The sequence below is a fragment of the Falco cherrug genome, chromosome 10 (genome assembly GCF_023634085.1).
Source record: "Falco cherrug isolate bFalChe1 chromosome 10, bFalChe1.pri, whole genome shotgun sequence".
Classification (NCBI taxonomy): Eukaryota; Metazoa; Chordata; class Aves; order Falconiformes; family Falconidae; genus Falco; species Falco cherrug.
The window spans coordinates 22,242,948-22,265,011 of NC_073706.1; the positions used below are offsets into that span (position 1 = coordinate 22,242,948).

The 22,064-nt window shown below is 43.2% G+C and overlaps 1 protein-coding gene across 4 annotated transcripts in view; it reads left to right on the forward strand.

Annotated features, from left to right (window-relative positions):
* The first annotated feature begins 4,590 nt into the window (after positions 1 to 4,590).
* The window catches only part of NELL1 (neural EGFL like 1), a 292,042-nt gene continuing 274,568 nt past the window's right edge, over positions 4,591 to 22,064 (forward strand). For 3 of the 4 annotated variants that reach the window (XM_055722933.1, XM_055722935.1, XM_055722934.1), the window contains exons 1-2: positions 4,616 to 4,779; positions 9,029 to 9,157. In XM_055722933.1, coding sequence (XP_055578908.1) covers positions 4,731 to 4,779; positions 9,029 to 9,157 — 178 coding nt within the window. In that variant the 5' untranslated portion in view covers positions 4,616 to 4,730. Of the gene's footprint in view, positions 4,780 to 9,028; positions 9,158 to 22,064 lie in introns of all 4 variants that reach the window. The other variant, XM_055722936.1, reaches the window with a different exon arrangement.

A 22,064-nucleotide genomic window follows, 5' to 3' on the forward strand; every position in this document is an offset into this window, starting at 1 on the left:
TGTCTCTTTTTCCACTGCCTCCTTCCCCACCCAATGCACACCACAAACATTGTTCTTACTTAACACACAGCCTTAAGGTATCTGCAGAATTGATCCATTTGATTGTTAGAAACCTTGAGCAGCAACTGCAAATAGCCCCCTTGGGAAATGGAGATGTTGCACAGCTGCAGAAACAAATATCAATTAAGTGGTTGGATTCTTAACTATTTGAGTGGTCGGTAGCTTGTGGAATAATTGATTGCTTATCAGAGGACCAACTGGATTTGCTTAAGTCCTTCTTATCCTATCAATTCAATCATCCCAAAGATTGTTGAACTGTTAAAAACAACAGGGGTTCATATCTGCTGGAGATGTGAACAAGAGGTGTGAGGGAAGAGCGAGTGAGGAAGGAAAGTGTGAGGACACCGTTCCTGATGTTACTGTACATTTTGTTTAAGGCTGAATTCCTGCGGTGTGGAGAGGGTGATGTGCCACAACGTGGATGTGGTGAGCAGGCTCTTCCCTTCCCGGCAGCCTGTGATGGGAACGGTAGTGACCCAATCTGCTCCACTGCTGGCAGCCACCAGCTTTTGACGAGCTTTCCCCAAACACAGTAGCTGAAGTATGATGATTGATCACAAGGTGGCATCAAATGTGGTAACACAGGAGTTACTAGCACGGCACCAAGAGCGTGGCAGTAATCCCCGGTGAGGGCCTGATTCCAAAGACTGCTTCATAGGTACATAGGACTGTTTCGGCAGTACTGGGAATCAGTTCTCCCCACCACCCCAGAAAAGTGCTTTGTTCTGTCTATAAAGTTGCATTTCTCTGAGGTGCGGATGAAAGAGATGGCAGGACCTGATGATGGAAGGCTACAGTAATTCTTTGCACATACAAGGCAGATATCATCTTAGACAAGTCTGAAGTTATGAAGTGAGCATCGTGGGAGTCCTGAGAGGCAAGGTAAGCACCGTTAGTGCCCTTTGGAGGAAGAAAAACCGAGGCACATGGAATTTGTTAAATCTCCAGAATCAACCAATGTAAATCAATGACATAACACATAGATTTTGGGAGTAAGAGACAGTCCTTTGCTGTCACCATTGAGCGCTACAGCACAGATAAAAATCCATGTCCTTTTAACTTGGTTGTATGGATTCACCCAGGCCATGCCTTAAACCAATGTATGTTACTTAAACAACTTGGAGTTAGGCACATCTTACATCTCAATGCTAGCAGATGTGCTTAGTTTGAAATAAGTTTACTCTTTTGCATACTGAAATTCCTACTGTCAGGGTGTAGACTGAAGGGCACATCTTATACAAACCTAGTAGATTAATCAGTTGTAAAGTTTAATTTAGGCTTTGCAGTGTTCAGACATAAGCTAACTGCACGTTTGGGAATGAAAAAAAAAAAAAAGCAAGCAAGCAGTAGGTACTGCTCCATGACTGAGTAAAGTAGTAGACAAATGATTTCTCTTTGTAAGGCCTCATTCTGGTTTGTTTGTTGGTTATTTACATAATTATAAACCTTAACTTTCAGCCTGTTGGACTGATTATGTAGTCCTTTATAACTGTTTATCAGGTGGTAGGACAGGTATGGCACATAGTATTCCCCACCCCCCTTCAATCTACTTTTCTGCTTAGTACTTAGGTGTAAGTGCTGTTAATTCTCACCCTCTGCTGCCTGCAAAGTAAATTTTGCCCATCTGGATTGCAAGTATCCCTTTGGGGCTAGGCTTTCAAGGGATGTACACCTTGTTTGTGAATTGGGGGGGGGGTGTTATATCCCATGAGCTACGAGGCGCTTTTTTTTTTTTCCTTTTTTTTTTTACCAGGTGGAAGCACTGGTGTTTTTCCCAGTGTTTGCCATTCAGCTGGCAACTGAGTCCACACATTAAGCTACATTTTAGGTAATAACAATTTTAATTGCTTTTTATTCAAGGCACCCAAACAACTTTACAACTGCTCTGAGAGATACTGGGCCCAGTCAAAATTACTTCATCCAGCTACAAAATGCCACAAGCTTTGTGGCTGACAGGACTAGCAGCTTAACACCACACGGTTAGCAACATCACAATAATTTAGGTCAAAATCAAGAAGTATTCAACGTCCAGCCGAGAGTGCAAGAACAATCTTTCACAGGAATATTATCTGAGCTGAAATCCAGCTAGCGTGCCAGGATTAACACTCCACTCTTGCAAAAGTGCCATCAGATTTATTTTTTTTTTAAATTGCTATGAATGTTCAGGAACACAGTTCTAATTCTTATCCGAATGTCATGCCTTTCAGCTATATATACTTCCAACAAGATCATATCAGAACATCAGATTTTTTGGTGATAAAGGGAGATGATTTGTTGCCATTAGAGGAGGTGTAAGAATAGTGTTGGCTGGGAGAATGTGATTTTTTTGTTGTTATTGTTTTCCATCCATTTTTCCTATCCTTTTCCACTATGAACACCTGAGAATGCTTGTAAGATTGCTAATGCTTTCCCTGTGTGTGTTCTTTTGGGCACTGAGCTGGACTACAGGAAGATCCACCAGATCTGTGGGACCACCTCTGTTGAGAGCACTTCCTACCATGTTGCTTGCGTAACTTCTTGCAGTTCCTGTGGGCTCTTTGGATGTTTCTGATCAACAGAAGAACAAATCAAGAATGACTAGGGCGTTCTTTATCCGTGAGAACATTTGAGGTGTGATTGAAGCTGTGCTTTATAGCTGGTAACTCGGTGCAATTTTTTGTATGTACCCACAACGATTTTTTAAAACAGCATTTGATCTGGATTTGGGTGAAGATAATAACAGGTCTCTTTAAGAATCTCTCTATGCCCTGTTTAAACTGTATGTACTCTAAAGACTCTGTACAAAGTGGAAAAATGAAAACTTGAGCTGAATTAGATGCATTTTTACGTGTAGATAGACCCTGGGTTTTACTTCCAGATAAGCACAAACAGTGCGAAGGTAATAGGAATTGGATATATAGACCTCTTTCACAGAAAGAAATCTCCTCATAAATCAGAAAGTAAATACTGTGCAGAAAAATGATTTTATCAGGATGGGATGGAAGGGTGTGTCTTCACCAACTGATGTACCATTGTCTCTTTTTCTTGTTGCTATGGTTATATAACACTAGATATACACACATCTACTTCTATACCATATAGATACTTCTCCCTGTGCCCCATGATTAAGAGATATAATAAATCAGCACCCTAAACAAAAGTAAGGAGCTACAAACCTCTATTTGAATAAAAGCTGTTTTGATACGCAGGAGTTAAATGACTGAGGTGCTTTTGGAATGACCACCCCAGAGATTTTTGGGACTGCATTACCTTGCTTGCAGTTAGGAACAGCTGTTTGCAGGGATCTTACTAATCAATTATGCAACCAGGTTCATACAATAACAGACTGGTTTGGGGTGGAATGGACCTTAAAGATCATCATGTTCCAGGTCCTCTGCCAGGGGCAGGGACACCTTCCACCAGCCCAGGCTGCTCCCAGCCCCGTCCAGCCTGGCCCTGAGCACTGCCAGGGATGGGGCACCCACAGCTGCTCTGGGCAGCCTGGGCCAGCGCCTCACCGCCCTCACAGGGAAGAATTTCTTCCTAATATCTCATCTAAATCTACCCTCTTTCAGCTGCAGTTTTCCTCTTAGTAATTTAAAGGTGTGAGAATGCAACTGCCCCTTAAGATGGACAGGATGATTTTGGTGTCATCCTAACTTTATCCAAAGGTACAGCTTATTATTTTACATTTAAGATGGCTGGAATTTGTGTGGTGCAGAACCAAAACGCAGTGTGACAAGGGGAAGCGGTACAGGAGGGGATTCTCTGGCTTTGCAGCTGAAATGGCTTGATGAGAACTGTAGCAAAGCTAGATCAGCTGGAAGTCTCACCTTGCTCCTGTTTGGTGTGACGGGAACTGCTCTGGTGCCCATGATGCCTACTTCAAGTGTAAACCAGGTGTTCTGCAGGGGAGAGTTGCTGCACATAATCAATGCAGGTGGTAGTCCGTTTCTTGCCAAGGATTGAGCCAAATTAAAGGCTGTAGGAAGACACGTTTGAAGACAGGTTTTAAAACAGCAGATCCCCTGATGACTCGTAAGTATCTTTACTTCTCTTTTAGACTGCAGGGGCATGAAAGAGCAGTTAAGTGAGTTGAGCAAGGACATGTAAGAAGCCCGAGGAACCGTTCGGATTTCCATATTACATCTCAGAACTTCTTTTTGTTTATTCATATCAGGCATGAATTATTACTAAGACTAAATAGTTAATAAGGGCCGATTCTCACTGTTTCTACGCCGGGAGGGAGGCGGCGGCGCACGCCTGCGGCAGGGCTGCGGGGCCGCACCTCGCACCCCCCCGGGGCTGCGGCGCGGCGGGATCTCTCGTCCGCGGGGAATCCACCCTCGCGGGGGGACACGGGCCGGGCCCCCCGTTTGGCAGCGGGGGAGACGGGGCGGCCGGGGGGCTCCGCCTGCGCTGCGCCGGGGGCCGCTCCGCTCCGCTCCCGGGCGCGGCCGTGGCCGGGCGGCGGCGCTGGCGAGGCCCGAGGGGGCCGCGCGTCACGGCGGGGGGCGGGCGGGGAGCCCCGCTGCGGGGGCGTCGGGGCCGCGCCTGGGCAGCGGGCGGAGCCGCCGTCGCCTGCCGGAGCGGCTCCGCGCGTCGGAGGCTGCGCTGGGCTCCGCTGGGCTCGGCGCGGCTCCGCAGCAGCTGCCTGGAGGGAGGCGGGCGCCGCCGCCCGCGCCGCGCCGATGGGTCTCCTCCTGCTCCTCTGGGTGTGTGCGGCCGCCGCCGGGGCAGGTGAGGGGCCGGGCCGGGGCTGCGAGGTTGCTGGCCGCCTCCCCGGGGAGCGAGGGCCGGGGCCGCCGCCCGGAGTGCGCTGGCGGCGGGCGGAAACTTTGCGGGGCGGCGGCGGGGCTGTGCCCGCTGCGGGGAGCGGGCGCGGCCGCGGCTCTGCCGGCTGCCGCCGCGGCGGGGCTGGCCGTCCCTGGCCGCGCGGAGCGCAGCGCGGGGTGTCCCCGGCGGGGAGCCCCGGGGGGCGGCCGCTCCGCGGGTGCCGTGCGGCGGCCGAGGGAAAGTTTTCCGAGAGCGGCGGGAGCGCTGCGCCCCGCGGGGAGGGGAGCGGGGCGCGGAGCGGGGCTGGGGTCCGGCCGGGCGGTGCTGCCCGCCGGAGCGGGCGCGGGGGGCGAGGGCGTTACTCTGCCGGTGATACGCCCGCTGCATTATTGCTAGGGCGCTGCGCGGCCGAAGTGCCGTCCCTTGCTCCTCGGGGAGGCTTTGTTCTCTTTCCCCTTGCCCCGGGTACCGGTGTGCCGCGGCTGGAGCTAGTCAGGGGGACGTTTGTTGGTTGCTGTGCTGAAGAAAATCACCCAGCACGATTATCAGAAGCGCAAAGGAATCGATGTTTTAAAATTATAATTCCGGTAATTATGACCTCATCAAAATCTGCAGACCTTGAGGGGTGTGACAGAAGAGTAGTTGCAAGAAAATGCCACCTGTCCCTTCCGTAGTTGGCGTTACTGCCAGTAGCGCGCACAGGCATTTGCAATGGCCAGCAGGACCCGAAACTCCGCCACTTGGAATTGCGAAGCCACTCGGAAAGTTCTTTTGTGTGCAACAATTGCCACTAAAGTTGTGAGAGGAAAGAGCAAAATGCCGCTTCTAGAGCCTACTCTTTACCGTTTGAGCGATGGCTGGAGCGTTTGAGCTGGAAATGACTCGGCTGCGTTGAGTGTGCTTTTACTTAAAGTTTTTCCATCCCCAAATAGCATGTTACACATGTTGAGGAAATTATAAATGTGCTGCATACGTTGCATGGCTGCACATTAGCTAGATGGAGCATGGCATGATTGCTGGTGCTTGGGTGTAGGTGATAAAGGAGCAAGCAGAGAATACAAGCTGTTGGAGCTGTAAGGCAGAATTAATTTCTTTTAGGGATTTCCTAGTGACATCATTCATAATTATATGGCTTAATCCTGTAATCTGCTGTAGTGCCTTCAGTTCACATTGGGCCAAATCCAGCAAGTACTGAGGTGGTTTCTGGTCCTGCCCCCCTGACTGAATCATTTGGACTTTTGCTTGTTTAAGCCACTGATTCAAGGGGAATGGCCCAATTAATTTAAATAGGAATTGAAAGCAATAGCACTCAGGATCACGATCAGGCCCAGGCTTTGCACAGTTCTCCAGTGCAAGCAGATGAGTTGATGGTTAATTTTTACTTCAAAAAGGAGCAGTAGTTCCAGCTGCTTGTGTCACTGAAGTGAGGCAGCATAAAATACTAGTCGCAAGTGCGGATGATATGCCTGTGGTATCTTTCTGATAGACTGTGGGAGACCACAGGGGAAAAGGAGACTTGGTTATCATACTGAAGCTGCTGATTTGTTGTTTATTAATTATTAACTAGGCTTTTGAGTGCCTGCTGCAGTTTGAAGAACCAGCACAAGAAAATGATTAGGTATTTAAAGCAATGTAGGCTTTTGTAAATAGTTGCTGTGACATTAGAAATAGTCTCTGTTTTTGAAAGCATTTTAGAAGCTGGAAGGGGGCACACTGAAGTTGTCACACAAGATCCTTCACTGGCATAAATCGAAGCCTGTGGAGCTACAGTGATCTATACTTGTTGAGCCTTGGGTATTCAGGCTGGAATAAACAGCTTTAATAGAGCAGTGGAGCTACTGTGATTTATGGCAGTGCCTATACTTGCTAGATGTGGTTTCTGTCCTCACCCGTTTTGATGACTGTGGCTGAGCTTTCACTGACTTCAATGGCAGCAAGATTTGTCTTACTGGACATAGCGTGTCCTTTCCACTGAGCAAGTTTTAGTCCCTACTTGATCTTCCTTCGTATGAGTAGATTTTTGCTGATCTGAGTGGATCTAACCCCTTTCAAATGAGAAACAGCATGCTCTGTTCTTGGCAGAGACAGAAGACGCTATCTTTCCTGATAGGTAGGTTCTCGCAGTTTACAGTATGCTGCTTTTCTTTGGACTGAAAATCTTAGATGAATTAAGTTGTCCTTCTGTGTTTTTTTTTCTTTTTTCCTTTTTCTAAAACATTCTTTGATTTTATGTTGGTGTCAGCCCAAAGCTGCTCCGGGTATTTATAGTGTGTTTGTGTCTGGAGTTTGTAGGCTGCAGCCCTTGCACTGAAGAGTTGCTGTAGGTTGGGAATCAATAGGTTGCTAAGTTCTCTTCTGTTAGTCGGAGGGAGATAGACTAAAGGAAAGCAGATGCTGGCAGATGTTGGCTACGGCGGGGTGGGTACGTTTCTTCAGTAGCATCTTGACTGTGTGTGAATGATTTGGGACCAGAAGACCTGGCTGGCTGCCTTTTAATGCCAATGCTTCTTCCAGAAGGGGAAGAAGGTGTTCTTGGTCCGTCAGCGTGCACGGTGTCAGTTGTGGTTGTTCAGTGCCTGAGCGTCTAGCGTGGGTGAGGTCAAAGATAGTGCTAAAAGCCTGATGATGTGGCTGATTATCTGGGAACCTTTTACCTTGGGAGAAGTTTATCTGGGTTCATATTCCCTAATTTTAATTTTCTATGAAAAGGTACTTATTCCTACATCCTTATGAGAGCACTGTGTATGTACTCATTTGGATATGTCAGCGCTCTTGGAGCTTTAGTTCTGCTAGATGCCTCTAGATCTTAATTGTCTTTATAGTCTAAGGTTGCTAGAGACCTCTAAAGCTGTCTTTTCAATTTTTTTTACTACTCTGCCCCTTGTGCAGTAGAATCCTTTGCATTAGCACGACACTTTGTTCCAACAAGTTTTAATGCTTGAGTAAAGGAAAGGGGGAAGGGCTATGGTACAGGTGATTTATGATAATACATAACTTCTTGTTCATTCTGTACACCTCAGTAATTTCTTAGAGCCTTTCAAAGAATCAAACTAGAATATTTGCTGCTTAACTGATCCAGAAGCACAGTCCTAGAATAAGAAATGAAGCAATTTAGACCTGAACGTGAAGTCCACTCAGTGGAAATCAATCTGATGAGCTTTACAGGTAATGTCCTTGCTCTACGGAAGTCAGTGAGACTTCTACCATTAACTTCAGCTGTGTCAGGATTTCATTCTTGCAGCCTGTTCCCGTTACTAATGATGTTAGTAAAAAAAATCATTAGGAAAGTGGTCAGATCCCACAGGAGATATTTGACCTATGTCTCAGGCACAGATCTCATATCACACTTATTGCTTTTTTGAGAAGGACGCTGTGGTCAGGCTGGCCTCTTCCCATCCCTAGAAAAAGGAAATGGGTTTAATGAACTTGGTGAGCCATAACCATCAAGTTGCTCTGAACTTTTGAAAACAGCAACTTCAAACCGCTTAAGTCTGTGTCTTTTCTGTCAATCCCATCAGGTCCCTGCTAGTTCGAGTGCACAGGCTTTTCCTGGGCTTAAGCCATTTTTAAATTTTAGGTTTAAATTTGTGCTTCTCCAGCAGGTGCTCCTGCAGACCAAGGAGGTGCTACTGCTAGTTTAGGTGAATGAATGTCTGCGATTTGTAGGCAGGCTTTGGCACACCTCTCAGGCGCTGGCTGTGCTGAAAAATGGAGGTGCGCTTCCAAAGCCATGTCAAACAGTTTTGTGAGTCAAGATCATTTTGTTCATTTTGGAAAACAGACTATGAGCTATGTGGCTTGATCTGTTAGTCACAGCTAGGTATGAAATGTGAGAGGAATTTTCAGTCCTCCCTTCTCCCTGGAAATAGTGTGGCCAGCAGATGAATGCTGCAAATCTCTTTAATCTTTTTGCATAGGTGGTTATGCTTTTATTTATTTATTACTTAGCCTTATGAAGATCTGAATTAATGTATCAGTTTTAGAATGTGTTAACTTGTGTGTAGGAAAGGAAACAGTTTAATTGAAAGAACTGGAAAAGAATATTTTCTTTCTTGTGCAGCAGAGTTACTGTCTTACAAGTAAGTATACGGTGTGTGACTGTAAAGGTACTAGAAATGGCTGTGTTAGATAATCTCCATTCTTTTCATTACCAGATTTGAAATAAAAATTGATCTAACTCTCTCTCTTCCCCCCTCTCCTCTGCCTTGAACAGCTGTAGGATTTGGAATGGATCCTGACTTACAAATTGATATCATCACAGAATTGGATCTTGTGAATACAACCCTTGGGGTAACACAAGTGTCAGGACTACACAATGCCAGCAAAGCATTTTTATTCCAAGGTGAGAGAAACATCCTCAATTCTTTTACCTCACTTCTGTCTGTATGAGCTCATAAGAGCTTTGATGCCTAACTGATGCCCTGTAATAGTGGTCTTACTTAACTGCCGCTTTTATTTTTATTTTTTTTTAAATAGTTCTTGTTACTTTCCTGAAATATGTATGGATTTTTGGTTTCTTTTTAGCGTGCTGCCAGGTAGTTGAGGTTAGAGGCCTTTAGGGGAACTATTTTTGGGTAGATTTTCAACACTCCCCGGTAGTTATTTCTAACTAAATGTATCAGCGTGGTGCTAAGGCTTGGACTCGGTTGTATTCTTGTGTACGTTCTTTCTGTGATTGTACACGTACAGACACACACAGAGCTGAAGCTATGTAACTGAGGAAGCATTTAATGTGTTGATGCTGATTAGTAACGTGTAGCAAGACTGTCATCAACTTTGTGGAAATGGTTACAATGAGAAAATTGAACAGTATTACATTCAACTGTCCAAGCTGAGTACCAACCAGATGCAGAGTATGTCCCTTTGAATTGTGATTTTTTTCATTCAATATTCTAAGGTAATGCTTGTGAAGTGTTTTAAAATGGTGTTGTGTGTTTTTTGTATTTTTAGTGAGTGAAATTCTGGATAAAATAACAGATTTTACCATGGATTTAAGTGAGGTGCAGATTAAGAGCCGATGTCCCATGTAGCACTGAGTTGCTACAGTATGCTTGTTAGGGGAGAAAGACATTTATATCAGTTGAGATTAACCTATATATTAAAGCCCAGCTGGGAACATTTTTATTGTGGAGACTTCCCATGTTTGTCTTTTCTTTATTGTGCTTTACTCTGTGTTGAAGAGTGCATGTTAGTGTCTCATTTTTTGATATTTGACCTCTATAGCTGTTTTTAGAGGCAAATGATTATGCTCTCTTTGAGCTTTCATTCTTTATCTGCAATGCTAACCGACTTTATTGTAAGTAATAAAAGAAGCGGGTTTATAATCATAGTTCATTCTTCACCTGGCCAAGAGCAGTTTAGGAGCCAGAGCAGAGATACTTCTGGAGACGACCTCAGAATTTGTTAGTCATATATCCAGTCTTCTGCGATACAATGAGTAGCGTGACTTTCACTGATTTCATGGATTCTCAGATTCATTTCCAGAAGACCATTAATTTATTCATTTAAAGGTATCAATTGTTTTTCTTTCGATACCCTGACTCCAGGTTATGTTGTATTATATTATGGACAAATGACATGAGAGTCATTCCTCTAAGGACTGCAATGGCCTAAATGACTTAGAATATTTTGGTATTTCCAATTGCTATTCCATGCAGTTAATCACACCCACACTGACAAACCGTTATGGTAAGTTTTCACAGGCTAGTGGTCAGAGTTGCAGGGAAGAAGACTGAGATGTATTTTTATGGACACCGATTGAAACCATTGATACTGAAAGTAGCTTTGAAAGGTTAATAGTGAAGATGTTCTAGATGTTCTGTTCTTTTTGCCTTGGAGGACCCCATCTGCAGTTTACAAACGTAGAGAAGACTAGTGTAAAAAAGGTAGAGCTTGTAAAATGCACGTGAGTAGAAAAATTAGAAGTTAGATGTTCATGGGACTGTACAAAGTGAACAAACAGTTTGAAGTCTAATGTTAGGTAAATAAAACTTTTTTAATTCCCGCAACAGAAATGCTTTTTGCTAATGCATGCAGGAATAGCCTTGTGCTTAGGTATTGCCTCTAGTATAGAATTTCTTGGAAGATGGCTTGGGAAAATTATTCCCTTCAGTTAACCTCATTAGCCCTTGGGGTGGGAGAAGAATGAAGAGTTCTGGTCTGTTACTGCAGCCTGAGAGAGGTCTGTGAGGGATCTGTTGCTGCTGCTGCTGTCAGATGGGAGGGAAGTCCAAGGCTGCCCTGTTGGCTGCTTCCCTTCTTGTTTGTATCTGTTACTTGCTAAATGTCAGTGGTGTGTCGGCAGCTGTGTGAATTCCCTTTGACTTAACAGAGGTGGCTTACTTTACAACTGCAGTCTGGCTGTGTGCCACATCCTTTGGCTGGGACTGGGAGATACTTTATTTTGATTTTTATCTGCCATACAGTAAACCCAATATAGAACTCGGGGCAATGTATGCACAACTTCTGTGTCTGAGTTAAAGTAATACTTTTTGCTACAAAGATTCACAGAAAAAAACCCAGGTAACCTGACGCTCACAGAAGAGGGGAAAGACTGGAAGTTAGTGCTTAGTTCAAAGTTACTGTGTCCTCTTGGACTAACTATTCCAGTCTCCAAGATGTGGTCCTTTCAGCAAAGCTCTGCTTTGATTATTTCTTACCATAGGCAAGTAGTGAATGCATGCTGTGCCTCACTGTGTCATGCTTCTCCGGTGTTGCCTTTGGGGCTCCGAGCAGGGGAGGACCTGCCTCACCTGGTGGGCTGATGGCTGAACGTGCAGCCACGTGAGAAGACTACTTCACTCATAGGCTTTCATCACTGAGGATTTCCTAGTTTAGGAAATGAGAAGAGTTTGTGAGTATGTTAAACTGAAAGTAGAGTAGATTTAGATTAGATATTAGGAAGAAATTCTTCACTGTGAGAGTGGTAAGGCACTGGCCCAGGTTGCCCAGAGCAGTTGTGGATGTCCCATCCCTGGAAGGGTTGGACGGGGCTTGGAGCAACCTGGCCTAGTGGAAGGTGTCCCTGCCCATGGCAGGGGGGTTGGAGTGTGATGATCTTTAAGGTCTCTTCTAACCCAAACCACTCTGTGATTTTATGATTATGAATTTTTAATATTTGCATGTTCAGAAGGTCTTTTCCAACCCAAACTATTCTATGGTTCTATGTTCTTTGGTGTGCGGTTTTCATAGGGAGAGTTTTGCCCACCACCTTTGGCAGTGCCCTTGCAGCAATGTAACAGGGCTCTGAGCTTCTGCAAAGTGGATCGTTTTCTGTCTTCTCAGATGTATTTCCTAAAATGTCTTTACTAGAGGTGTTCAAACTGAGAGTGTTCCTTTGTATGTCCCTGGAAGTCTACATCTTTGAGGTAGAGAAATGTTTTCCTGTGAATGAAAGTTTTTGAAATAAGTTTTGGCCATTCTTTCCGTTGCATTTAGAAGCAAAAAGGAGAAATGAAGAAGTGTGGTGATGGGAAGACATGCACAAAAGAAAGAGAAACTATTATTTTTAATTAGCTTTTCTATCAGTGATGTTAGCTGTCTTAGAGTAATGTATTATTTGTTACAGAATGTCTGGGGAGTGATGTCATGATTTGATTTATGCTGGAGAAAATGTAGAGGGACTCTTTTCCCTGGACAGTTAGCGATTTCAGTCCAAGACAACCTCGGTGGGACCAGTGGAGTATTCTGATTTTACAATAATACAGGTAGTAATGGATGAAACACAAAGTTCCGCGTGAAGCAGCTTTACAAGCAAAGAAACAAATTCAGTAGTGTTGAAAATCATATGACGGCATCACAGAACCAAAGTGGCAATAGAGAGATGTGGGTGCCTTTGGGCAAGTAAATCTGTTCCCAATTCAGAAAAGCATAGAAACCTATAATTAAGTGTAGTCGTCTAAGTGGTCCTGTTGGGCATGGACTTTGATTATTAGAGTGTTTCAGCTGGATTTTTGATCCATCGGTTCCATTATTTGTGTGTTTCAGTTACATTGTCTGTGAAATGGGGATGAGGGAATCCAAAAAGCAGCGCAAGTGCTCATAACTGCAATTCTGCAAACAGTCTGACTCTTAAGATCCTAACGTTATGGTGTCTTGATTATTTATCTTTTATTTATTTATAGAAATGAGTGATGAAAAAAGGCTGTGTGTCCAGATGGGTTGTTCTAGCATGAAGGGATAAAGGAGGGTGAGTGGAGATTATTGAGTGGTTTTAGAGACCAGGGCACTCAAGATTCCGGTGTCTGACCCCACATTTCCTTTCTTCCAACCAGGAGTCCAAAGAATTCAAGGAAACAGTTCTGAGGGTGGGTGGGAAATCTGCTTCAAAGATCTGTATTGAAAATATTAATCCTCCACCTAATGCATTACAATAACATCTTAGAAATGCTGAGTGAAATACATCTGTAAATAGTATCTTACAAATGTGACAAAATGGTACTGAAATTCCTGGAACAGGATTATAAATTTTAGTACATTAAAAAAAAAAATGAGGCATGGCTTACGTAGCGGGGCTCAGTCCTGTTCTGTGTTTCAGAGAGCAGGGAAGCAGGGCTTGTTTTTACCCTGTGGGTGGAAACCTCAGCAGGATCTTGAGTTCAGTGGCAGAGAAAGGCTTTCATTATAAATAAGGCAGGAGGAGGTCCTTACCTGGTCGTCCTGTTTCTAGGTAGGCTGAGCCCAATTTTTAACCTAGCTGTTAAATTATGTGATTACTTTAACCAGTCTGACTTTTGTTCTGTGCTCAGTTCTCACTGGGGAAGTAAAATTTTATTCCTTTTACAACCTGTCAGCTATGCCTATTCCTTCTTAATTCTTCTTCTCTCAATATCTCTTTTGCACTAAGAGAGGCTTAAAGCCTTTACTTACAAAACAGTTCCCCAAGTTTATTAAGGCTTTGCTGTTTCCTTTCCTAGCAATCTGGCGTTTTTTTCCAACTTAAGTCTTTAAATTAAGAATGGTCTTTTTACTATGTGTACTATGTACAGCACTCAGTAAAATCAACCACCAGGTACTGTTTAAAAGTCTAGCTATATGTAGTCCTTTCTTCCTTGACCGTTTCTTTAACTTGTCTTAAACAACCACTGGGTTTGTAAGAGAAACACCTGGCCTGCAGCTCCTGCAGCACAGAGTTCAGTCATGCTCTTTCTTCCCATTTTGTGCTGGTGATTGCCAAGTTCTTTTCTGTACAGCTGTGGCTCCAGCAGGAAAGGTAAAAGAATAACAAGTATCTTAAAGTACAGAGAAAGGTAGTGTTTTTTGTGAGAAAAGAGCGAATCTTGTTGAGTTCCTGAGACAAAAGGGCTGTCCTGCTTCAGGCCAAAAGAGAGAGCAAAGCTGCAGTCCCAGGGCGGGTCGAGGTGCCTCCCAGCAGACTCGTTTGGGCTTCCAGATGCAGTACAGCCCTCTCTCAGTGTGTTATGGATACTTTTTTTTTCTTTAGATACCTTCCGCATTGACGTGCTCATTCCTCACTTAGAGAGTAGAGGTATTTCCAGATCCCACTGTAGGAGTGCGAGTTCTAAAAGTCAGCGTTTGCAGTGCCCATGTTGGAGGGGTTTGATTGCTAGCCAGATTTGCTATGCTTTGACTTTGATGGGTAAGGAAAACTGTGTAAGTTGATCTTGTCATCAGGAGTGGGCACATAACCTTTATATTAGGAATGTTAGTTCTGCTTCTGCTCGGACAGTCTTCAGGATACATTTGTTATGCCCTGGCTACGTGTGTGCCCAGGAAATTCCAAGGCCTGGTGAGTAGGCTGCTGCCTTCGTTCATCCATGTGTGAACATCTTCTCACCTGCGTCTCTGTGACCTGTGTCCTGTGGCTGAGGTTTTAATCCACTTCAGGTGTTACAGCTCCATTATGCCAGTGTCATGGGCAAGGTGTGCGAGCTGCAGAGCTCAAACAAGAGCCAGGCATTGAATGAGCGGGAGCAGGTAACGGCTGGGGGAGTAAACTTGCAATTTGTCTTTCTGGGGTGGACGGCAGAGAGGTCTGTAGGGAGTAGGAAGGAGAAACTTTATTTTGGAGTTCAGGGCATCGGTCGATCTTCACATGAGTTAATGTAATGAGAGTCATTGCTTTCTGTGTCATCTCTCCTGGTATGTTTATAGCAAATATTAAGTATAAGCAGTATTGTGTTTACAGAGCAGAAATCTTATGGTAGCAGTAAAATCAGGAAAGCACAACATGGGTGGCTCGAAATCTTTGTGCAGCCTTCAGCTGTCGTAAAAGAGAGTAGCTCTGGTGCCTTTTCCATGACTGGTGGCATCTGAATATCCTGCCTTGCTGGGCTGTGGGAGGTTTTGGAGCAGAGCCTCTGGGCACACCTCCCTGGGTGGCTGGCTCCTGCTTCGTGCCCTTAGGTGCCATTCGCAAAGCAGATGATGATCCTTGTGCTGGTGGAAAAGAAGGGAATATTATTATTTATTTTTTAACCAGCTATTGCCCACTGCCCGTCTGGGCTTGTGGGTGAATGCCTGTGCAACCACTTGCTGCTTCCATCCAGCTGGAAGAGACTTTTTTCCTTTTAAAATAGGCTTTCTGTGAGGCGCTGCCGGCCAGGCTGAGGGGCTGGGCTGCGCCCTGAGGTAGGGTGGCGGGAACCAGCGTGAACCAGCTGGAACCGGCGGGAACCAGCCATGTCCTGCAGGGGGCAGCCCCTGCTTCTTCTCACAAGGCGCCGGCACCTCACCACGCAGTACAAGTATGTTGGATGCTCTGCAAGCTCCTTGAACTTGTGAATTTTTATTTTTATTTAAAAGGAAAGAGAGAGTTTTTTTCCGTTAGGTGCCCTGTTGTGCAGGTCTGTGCTGGTTTCCACAGGGGTGGGGTGAATTTGGGGTTTTACCCTGTGTCACGTGCGGGGCCCTTGTCCCATGTTCCTGGGACCTGAGGAGGGAAAGGCAGCTGCTGCCAAATGCCCTGACAATGTGGTAGTGTTTCAGGTGTTGCTGCTTCCTTGGTGCTGAATTTTGACTGTTTCCCTTCTCTTCCTGCTGCAATCTCCCTTCTGAGGCTCTCCTCTTGCCAGGAGACTGCAGAGTTGGCGGTTTACTTGAAGCTGCTCCGCTTTCAGGGCTCGCTGGCTCTGGAGGCAGTGATGGACGCCTCTGCTCGCCTGTGGTGGTGGCTCATGACCGGTGGCTGTGTGGGGATGATGGGGACAAGGCCAGCATAGGTCTTCCCCTGCGATGGAGGTTTGTGGTGTGGTGAGGAGAAGGGCCCATCCCATCTCTCTGGAGAGCGGGTTCCTCACCTGGCCTCTGAGCTTGTCCCTTGGGGTTGTCCCTCTGCCTTTTACAAGCTCCAGCCTGGCCCTTCGGAGCTGTGGCAGCTGCCCACTGTCCTGGAGGGTTGCCAGAGAGTTCCCTCGGTGCTTTCAGCCCTTTGTCAAAGCTGCTCTGTAAAGCACTGATAAAATAAGAGATAAAATAAGATGCTAACAGCTGGGCTGGCTGCGCTCAAGGGAATGCAGGAAACTGTGACTTCTCTGGCAGGTTTGCTTAAGGTGGAGGTGGCATTAGGATGGCAAAACAGGGAAAAGCACTGGAACTTCAGATGTGGTAGTGCTGTAAAGTATCTGTGATGTGTGCTAATATTTAACAAATGTTTTTAGAGGCTACATCTTGGATAATGTCATTTTTTTATTAGTGATTTAGAAACTTGATTTTGTTGTCCTTTGGTTGTTCGCCTGTAAAGTTGAGGTACCAATGCCCTTTGCTCTAACAACAGTTGTATAAAAAGAATTCATTAATAATTGTACAGGTCTTGGATACTGCGCTAGAATAATTAACTCGGTCATGGTCTGTGTTCACAGGAGGATTTGAACACCATGGATTTACAGTTCCAAGTGAGCCTTGAATGATAAAAATAAAGCAAAATTTCAGATCCTTGTTTGTTAAATATTTTTTGCTCTCTGTTCTTTACTTTGGGCACTGGGACTGAGACATGGGCCCTCTGGAAAGCTGTGTGTGATCCTGTAATTAAGAACAGTGTCGGAATGTGCATCACCAGAGGGTTCAGCGAGCTTTGCCTGTGAGACTTTTAATCCTAACATCTAACTCATAATTTACATTTATTTTTTTAATATACCTGATGTTTTAATGTGTTTTGTATACACAATGTACGGTTTTTTTTTTTCTCAGTTAAATCATTAGGCCATGTGGGTTTGGTTATTTTTTTTTTTCCTTTGCAAAACTGACCATTTCCAGAGCAGAGAAATGATCTGGAGTTGGAATACAATGAGCTGGGAGGGAATGAGTGAGATGAATTGTCTTCAGTGGAGGAAATTAGAGATCACTTGAGACATAATTATTGAACAATGCTTTGAGGCTTTGAAGACACATAAACCACTGTTAACTTTTCAGTTCCCAGAAGCAGTTTTTAAAATACTTGTATATACCCATCCAGTGTTGGATGTTTCCACACCTGTTTGATGTTTGAATTATGTTAGAAACCTGTCTAGGCGTACAATTTATCCAGCATACTGATATGAAGGTTTAACTTGTAAATCCTTGCAGAGTTTCTTATTCCATATTCTCTTGTTTCAAGCACCCCTACCCCCCTCTCAATAAGTGTAGACTGAAATAGAAGCCTAGTCACATTAAATGACAGTGACCAATTTCTGTTTCTCTTTTTTTTTTTCCTTTTCCCCCTCATCCTGAATGTTGTCATGCCGCCTTCTGTTACTTGACATTTTTTTGGGTTTGCCATCATGTCTGTAATGATTAGGAAAGAATTCTGAGCACACATTGCCTCTGTCCTTGGCAGTTATTTTTGCTTTCCTGGGAGACAATAATTGTGCTGCTTGTCTATCTTCATTGCCACCGTGGTAAGTACAGAGGGGAAGTGGGATAAGCACTTCAGTATTTCTGTAGTATGCTAAAAGCTTGGAATGCTTCTGGCAACCTGTTGACAAAGTCCTGTAATGAAGATAAGCAGAAAAGAAACAAAAGGTCTTGGCTCTTCAGTGGGCAGAGAAGGGGATGCAGAAATTAGTTTCTGGTGGTGCTAGCAAAGTGTTGCGTTCCACACTGGGTGAGCATCTAGGTCCTTACAATGAAAGTAAATCAATTTAGATGAGAAAGAGTAACAGTTTGAGTTTCTTGTATCTTCATCAGAATAGAGGTTCGGCAAAAATTTTATTCCCTGCAAAGGATTTTGGCAAACCGATGCTCTCAAGTTATATCATATGGCATATAATACACTTGTATTAACTGTTTGTTTAGTAAATTGACTATAAAACTGGAGTGAGACTACTGTTCTGCGATATTTTGCCAAACAGGCCAGTGTGCTAGTCAGAGCCCTGGGAAGTTGAGGTGAAACAGAGTTGGTACCTGAGTTGTGCTGCCTCGAGGAGAGTCCCAGAACAGCGCTGAGTATCTCTGGGTGGAGAATCCTGCCCTGCACCTGATACTGCAGGTCTGGGTTGTTGGACAGATGCTGGGGTAGAAGAGAGCAGAATCAGAGTATTACCTGGCACTGCTGAGTTAAAACTGCTTGAAGTGTAGTGGGATGGAAAGCAATGCTGGAGAATTGGGTTCTCGCCGTAGGCAATGAAACAAAGTGGCCCATTGTTGTTGACTTTGACCCCAAGAGGGATCTCTTTGATTTTTAAAACAATTTTAGTAGAAATGTGTTAATATCCATTTAATAAGACTATTTACTCATCCTGCTTGATTACAGTACTTCTAAACAGAGCTATGTTACTTGTCTGAAAGGAAGTGATGTAATTTGAAATTATTATCACATGAATTTAAAACAGGATTTTTATTATTTTTTTTAAGATTGTGTACCTTTAAAAAGTACACAAAGGCAGATATAATCAGACCTCATGCAAGAGCCAGGCATGGACCATTTCCTGTGGTGAAAAACGCTGCTGTCTTCAACTACCTATCACGAATAAAAATTAGATGCTACTTCAGGCCTCAACCTACTTCTTCTATGCCAAATTCTAGATTAATCTTGCCACCTGCAGTGTGGGTGTATAAATGACACAAGGGGGACATTTTTTCTCTTATTTTTCATTTTTGCCACATAAATGGTGTGAAGTAATCATGTCGTACTGTGCTGGTTTATGGCATTATATTGTGATTGCCTTGCCTTTTGTGGCCTATTCAATGATACAAAATGCAGAACATTATTATTATTTTTTTTTTTAAATAGAATGGACAACAAAATTGGTTTTGGCACCTGATTTCCACTAAAACATTAACCTAAATCCTTAGTTACGTAGGTTGCATACCGGTTAAAAGTTGGTTCTGTAGTTCTGACAACAGGGATCTGTGAATCACTATTTTGGAGCAATAAATACTGTAGTTGAGCACGGATGTTTTGGCTTCTTAAAGATCTCTCATCCTCCCTCTTCGTATGATAACATTTCTTACATAGTTACAGCTGAGTTTCCCATTGGTGCTCTGTGCTATAAATAGGAAAAAATAGCATAGGATCACTGCAGCTGCATAGATTATTTTACTGAGTCTGTCCTCCCCTTGCCCTCTGAAGCTGTGAGTTTTCCATTTGGCATCAGTGGAAGCAGACACCTCCTACAGCAGACAAGTTTGTGTTGTAAAGCTTAGTTCTGTGTGGTGTCCCCCTTCTTTTGTTTTTTCTTTTAATTTTTTTAATCTTTTGTAAACTGGAAGGTAGCAAAGATGCTCTGAGAGCAGAGCACATATAAAACAGGATCTTGGAGGTTAAATACTCATTGATTCTATGATGAAAGATGATCTACAGATGGCATTCAGACCTGCCTCTGCTCCTCTCTCTCCACTTTGGCTCATTGTGCATAACCATGTTGAAATTTTAAAGCCTGTTCTTGGGGACTGGGGAAAATAACAAAGTCAAGATGTGTGGGAGGAGAATGGGATTTGTGTGTGTGATGATTTTTCTTGGTCTGTGGAGGTCTGTACGGATGTTCATCATGCTGTTTGGAAAATGAAGCAGCACAGCCTTAAAACATGATATTTGTAGAATAATTTGGTAAATGCCAGTGATTTGGAATCCTCATGTACTGCAGTCTACTCTCAAGTTTTCCTTTTACGGGAATCTACGGACAAGTTGTGGTAGGAGGACTGTGCAGTATTAGTTACAGAAATCTTTTTAGGGAAATGGTGGAAGTTGTTTAGGCTTACTTCATCATAATTGATTATGAAGCCAGATAAAATTGTTTGTTTTTTGTAATAGTAGTGTCCACATTTAAAAGTCATGGTTCTCTGTGTTAACCTTTTGTTCTCTGATGCTGGAAGTGCTTTTAATGTTTTTTGATGTCTTGTGAGTACCAGCTTTCAGATGGGATACTCTGTCTTTCTAGCTTTATGCTGTCCTAATTGTTTCAAAATGTAGTTGTAAAAAAAAAAAAAAAAGTAAACATTATTGCTGGTGTTATTGCTAGCGGCAAGGAATGCAAAAAAGGGGGACACATGTGGCAGTTCTATTTAAATAAAAGCTTATTTTCAGAAACAAAGGCTTATGGAGCAAAAGGGAGCTCTTAGTACCCCAAGCACGTTCGCTGTTACGGATGAACCCACAGCAATGGATGCTATCAAAGTTGTCATATTTTATTCATGAGTTGTGGTATGCTTGGATGAAATAAGAAAAGCAATGCTCCAAATCATAATTATGGTGTAAAAAGATAAAACAGTTATTATTGTGACATTTTTTGAAAATTCTTAAGTCTCTCAAATAATTCATTTAAAACTTGTGGAGAATGACTAAGTATGTTAGCTGTATTTATGATTCTTTGTTGGGGGTGTGTGGAACACTTCACAAATAGAATTTCTACGTATTTTGGGAGAATATATGAACGTGTGCTTATATGTGTTTCAAGAAACAAAGACAACTAGAATATTGAATAGAAACGTAAAGAGGCTGACAGCAGAAATTATACTTCAGTGGAGAGGGGCTTTGACAAATGTATTATGCCTTGTGCTATTATCATGCAGTTAATAAATAAAACAGACACCCGGGATTTAATTTGCTTTAGCAATAATATGGAAGTGATTTTTCTGAGGGAAGGAGAACAGAAGGGAGAGTTAGTTTGTGGAACACATTTGTTTAAGGCTTGTACAAATCATATACAGAGAATAAGAAAATCCATAAGATTCTGGTAATAAATGAGCTAAATGCTTTAAAAGTAATTAAAAAAAAATGACCACTAGAGTGCCTTGTCACTGGGAGTTTTTGAACCAAGAGAGCACTTCAGCATATGCTTACTTTGAACTTCATGGATAATTTCATTGCCTTTAGTTGGATTATTCATGTGATAAACAGCTTTACTGGGCTGGAAATTAAAACCTTTGTGTAGGTGTAGCCAGGTCTGTTAGCTGCCATAAGTAGCATTAGGCATTGCAACCTCTGCAAGTGAAGAAATTGAGTCAGAGGTTTCTGTTTTTTCTGAAAATTCCCTGTTAATGAACTATTTAAAACTGGAGTTTGATGTACACCTTTAAGAATGCAGGTTTTCACCAGGGAGACAAATTCTGTTTTCTGTGTGGCCTTGCTGATGTTAGCTTGGCATTTTCAATGGAGTGAAAATAATCCAGGCATTCAGCTGTTTTCTTGCTTCAGTGTGATCTGGTACTTCAAATTTCTTTGAAAATCCAGGTTATGGGTTACTTGTTGGCTATATCTATCATTTTCATGTTAAACTTAGAGATCCTAAGGCACTTCATAAGTACTTGACATTGCTGTTTATTTTTAATAGTTGCCATAAAATATGGGCAGCATTTATTATTACCTAAAAGAGGGAAGAGTGCTAAATGAGAAATCAGAGTTATTACATATTGCTTAAAAATGCAAATGGATCAATCTTTCTGCATGCTTTATTGAATAATCTATGTTTTGTTTCTAGATTGCAAGCACACTAAGGGTTATAGTGGGAGGAAATTAAGTCCAAACTACAATTAGTACTTATTTGCAAAACTGGGCTTTTATATCTAATTTTTGGTTCTAGGTGCTCCTCACCTTCTGGTACCAGCTTGAGTTTGTTTTGAACAAATGTGGTTGAAGAACATGTTCTGTCAAATTCAGTACAAGTTATAATTTTAAAAGTAATTTCTGCGTTTTTTTGGATCTGTGACTTTAAGCATACCTGAAAATGTTTTGTAGAAGGAGAGGAAAAAAATTGCTTAGCTTGTCCTGAAGTGGACAGTGCTGCAAAACGGGCAGCATATTGGTAATGATTCTTAGCAATTACTGATTTTTCACGGTGCTGCATACATTGCCAGTGGCTCTGTTCAAACATTGA